The sequence below is a fragment of the Salvelinus alpinus genome, chromosome 2 (assembly GCF_045679555.1).
Source record: "Salvelinus alpinus chromosome 2, SLU_Salpinus.1, whole genome shotgun sequence".
Taxonomy (NCBI): domain Eukaryota; kingdom Metazoa; phylum Chordata; class Actinopteri; order Salmoniformes; family Salmonidae; genus Salvelinus; species Salvelinus alpinus.
In genome coordinates, this window is record NC_092087.1 from 104996537 (window position 1) to 104999036 (window position 2500).

Genomic DNA, 2500 nt, shown 5'->3' on the forward strand with positions numbered 1-2500 from the left:
TTAACATCAGGTAGGGAGGAGGTGTGTGTTAACATCAGGTAGGCAGGGTGTGTGTGTTAACATCAGGTAGGGAGGATGTGTGTGTGTTAACATCAGGTAGGCAGGGTGTGTGTGTTAACATCAGGTAGGGAGGATGTGTGTGTGTTAACATCAGGTAGGGTGTGTGTGTTAACATCAGGTAGGGAGGGGGTGTGTGTTAACATCAGGTAGGGAGGATGTGTGTGTGTTAACATCAGGTAGGGAGGGTGTGTTAACATCAGGTAGGGAGGGTGTGTTAACATCAGGTAGGGAGGGTGTGTGTGTTAACATCAGGTAGGGAGGGGGTGTGTGTTAACATCAGGTAGGGAGGGTGTGTGTTAACATCAGGTAGGGAGGGGGTGTGTGTTAACATCAGGTAGGGAGGGTGTGTGTTAACATCAGGTAGGGAGGGTGTGTGTGTTAACATCAGGTAGGGAGGGTGTGTGTGTTAACATCAGGTAGGGAGGGGGTGTGTGTTAACATCAGGTAGGGAGGGTGTGTGTGTTAACATCAGGTAGGGAGGGGGTGTGTGTTAACATCAGGTAGGGAGGGTGTGTTAACATCAGGTAGGGAGGGTGTGTGTGTTAACATCAGGTAGGGAGGGTGTGTGTGTTAACATCAGGTAGGGAGGGTGTGTGTGTTAACATCAGGTAGGGAGGGTGTGTGTGTTAACATCAGGTAGGGAGGGGGTGTGTGTTAACATCAGGTAGGGAGGGTGTGTGTGTGTTAACATCAGGTAGGGAGGGTGTGTGTGTGTTAACATCAGGTAGGGAGGGTGTGTTAACATCAGGTAGGGAGGGTGTGTGTGTTAACATCAGGTAGGGAGGGTGTGTGTGTGTTAACATCAGGTAGGGAGGGTGTGTGTGTGTTAACATCAGGTAGGGAGGGTGTGTTAACATCAGGTAGGGAGGGTGTGTGTGTGTTAACATCAGGTAGGGAGGGTGTGTGTGTGTTAACATCAGGTAGGGAGGGTGTGTGTGTTAACATCAGGTAGGGAGGGTGTGTTAACATCAGGTAGGGAGGGTGTGTGTGTTAACATCAGGTAGGGAGGGTGTGTGTGTTAACATCAGGTAGGGAGGGTGTGTGTGTTAACATCAGGTAGGGAGGGGGTGTGTGTTAACATCAGGTAGGGAGGGTGTGTGTGTTAACATCAGGTAGGGAGGGGGTGTGTGTTAACATCAGGTAGGGAGGGTGTGTGTGTTAACATCAGGTAGGGAGGGGGTGTGTGTTAACATCAGGTAGGGAGGGTGTGTGTGTTAACATCAGGTAGGGGAGGGTGTGTGTGTTAACATCAGGTAGGGAGGGTGTGTGTGTTAACATCAGGTAGGGAGGGTGTGTGTGTTAACATCAGGTAGGGAGGGGGTGTGTGTTAACATCAGGTAGGGAGGGTGTGTGTGTTAACATCAGGTAGGGAGGGGGTGTGTGTTAACATCAGGTAGGGAGGGTGTGTGTGTTAAAATCAGGTAGGGGAGGGTGTGTGTGTTAACATCAGGTAGGGAGGGTGTGTGTGTTAACATCAGGTAGGGAGGGGGTGTGTGTTAACATCAGGTAGGGAGGGTGTGTGTGTTAACATCAGGTAGGGAGGGTGTGTGTGTTAACATCAGGTAGGGAGGGTGTGTTAACATCAGGTAGGGAGGGTGTGTGTGTTAACATCAGGTAGGGAGGGTGTGTGTGTTAACATCAGGTAGGGAGGGTGTGTTAACATCAGGTAGGGAGGGTGTGTGTGTTAACATCAGGTAGGGAGGGTGTGTGTGTGTTAACATCAGGTAGGGAGGGTGTGTGTGTTAATATCAGGTAGGGGGAGGGTGTGTGTGTTAATATCAGGTAGGGGAGGGTGTGTGTGTTAATATCAGGTAGGGAGGGTGTGTGTGTTAACATCAGGTAGGGAGGGTGTGTGTGTGTTAACATCAGGTAGGGAGGGTGTGTGTGTTAATATCAGGTAGGGGGAGGGTGTGTGTGTTAACATCAGGTAGGGGAGGGTGTGTGTGTTAACATCAGGTAGGGAGGGTGTGTGTGTTAACATCAGGTAGGGAGGGTGTGTGTGTGTTAACATCAGGTAGGGAGGGTGTGTGTGTTAACATCAGGTAGGGAGGGTGTGTGTGTTAACATCAGGTAGGGGAGGGTGTGTGTGTTAACATCAGGTAGGGGAGGGTGTGTGTGTTAACATCAGGTAGGGAGGGTGTGTGTGTTAACATCAGGTAGGGGAGGGTGTGTGTGTGTTAACATCAGGTAGGGAGGGTGTGTGTGTTAACATCAGGTAGGGAGGGTGTGTGTATGTTAACATGGTCTGTATGTTATTAACATGATTCTATCTCTCTGTAGTTTCCAGTGGCAGCGTGGTGCAGTACCCCTCCAGCCCAGCGGGGGCAGAGTGTCTATATTGTCTGGTTCTCTGACCATCAGCCAGACTTGGTCGGGTGACATAGGAGACTACACCTGCACTGTGACATCACAAGCCGGGAACCAATCATGCTCCGCACGC

At 50.4% G+C, this 2500-nt stretch overlaps 1 protein-coding gene across 1 annotated transcript in view; it reads left to right on the top strand.

The window, feature by feature from the left end:
- Positions 1 to 2500, top strand: part of LOC139547594 (protein sidekick-1-like) — a 458168-nt gene that overhangs the window by 331612 nt on the left and 124056 nt on the right. The window contains exon 13 of the mRNA XM_071356530.1: positions 2341 to 2500. This exon is cut by the window's right edge and continues 11 nt beyond it. Coding sequence (XP_071212631.1) covers positions 2341 to 2500 — 160 coding nt within the window. The remainder of the gene's footprint in view (positions 1 to 2340) is intronic.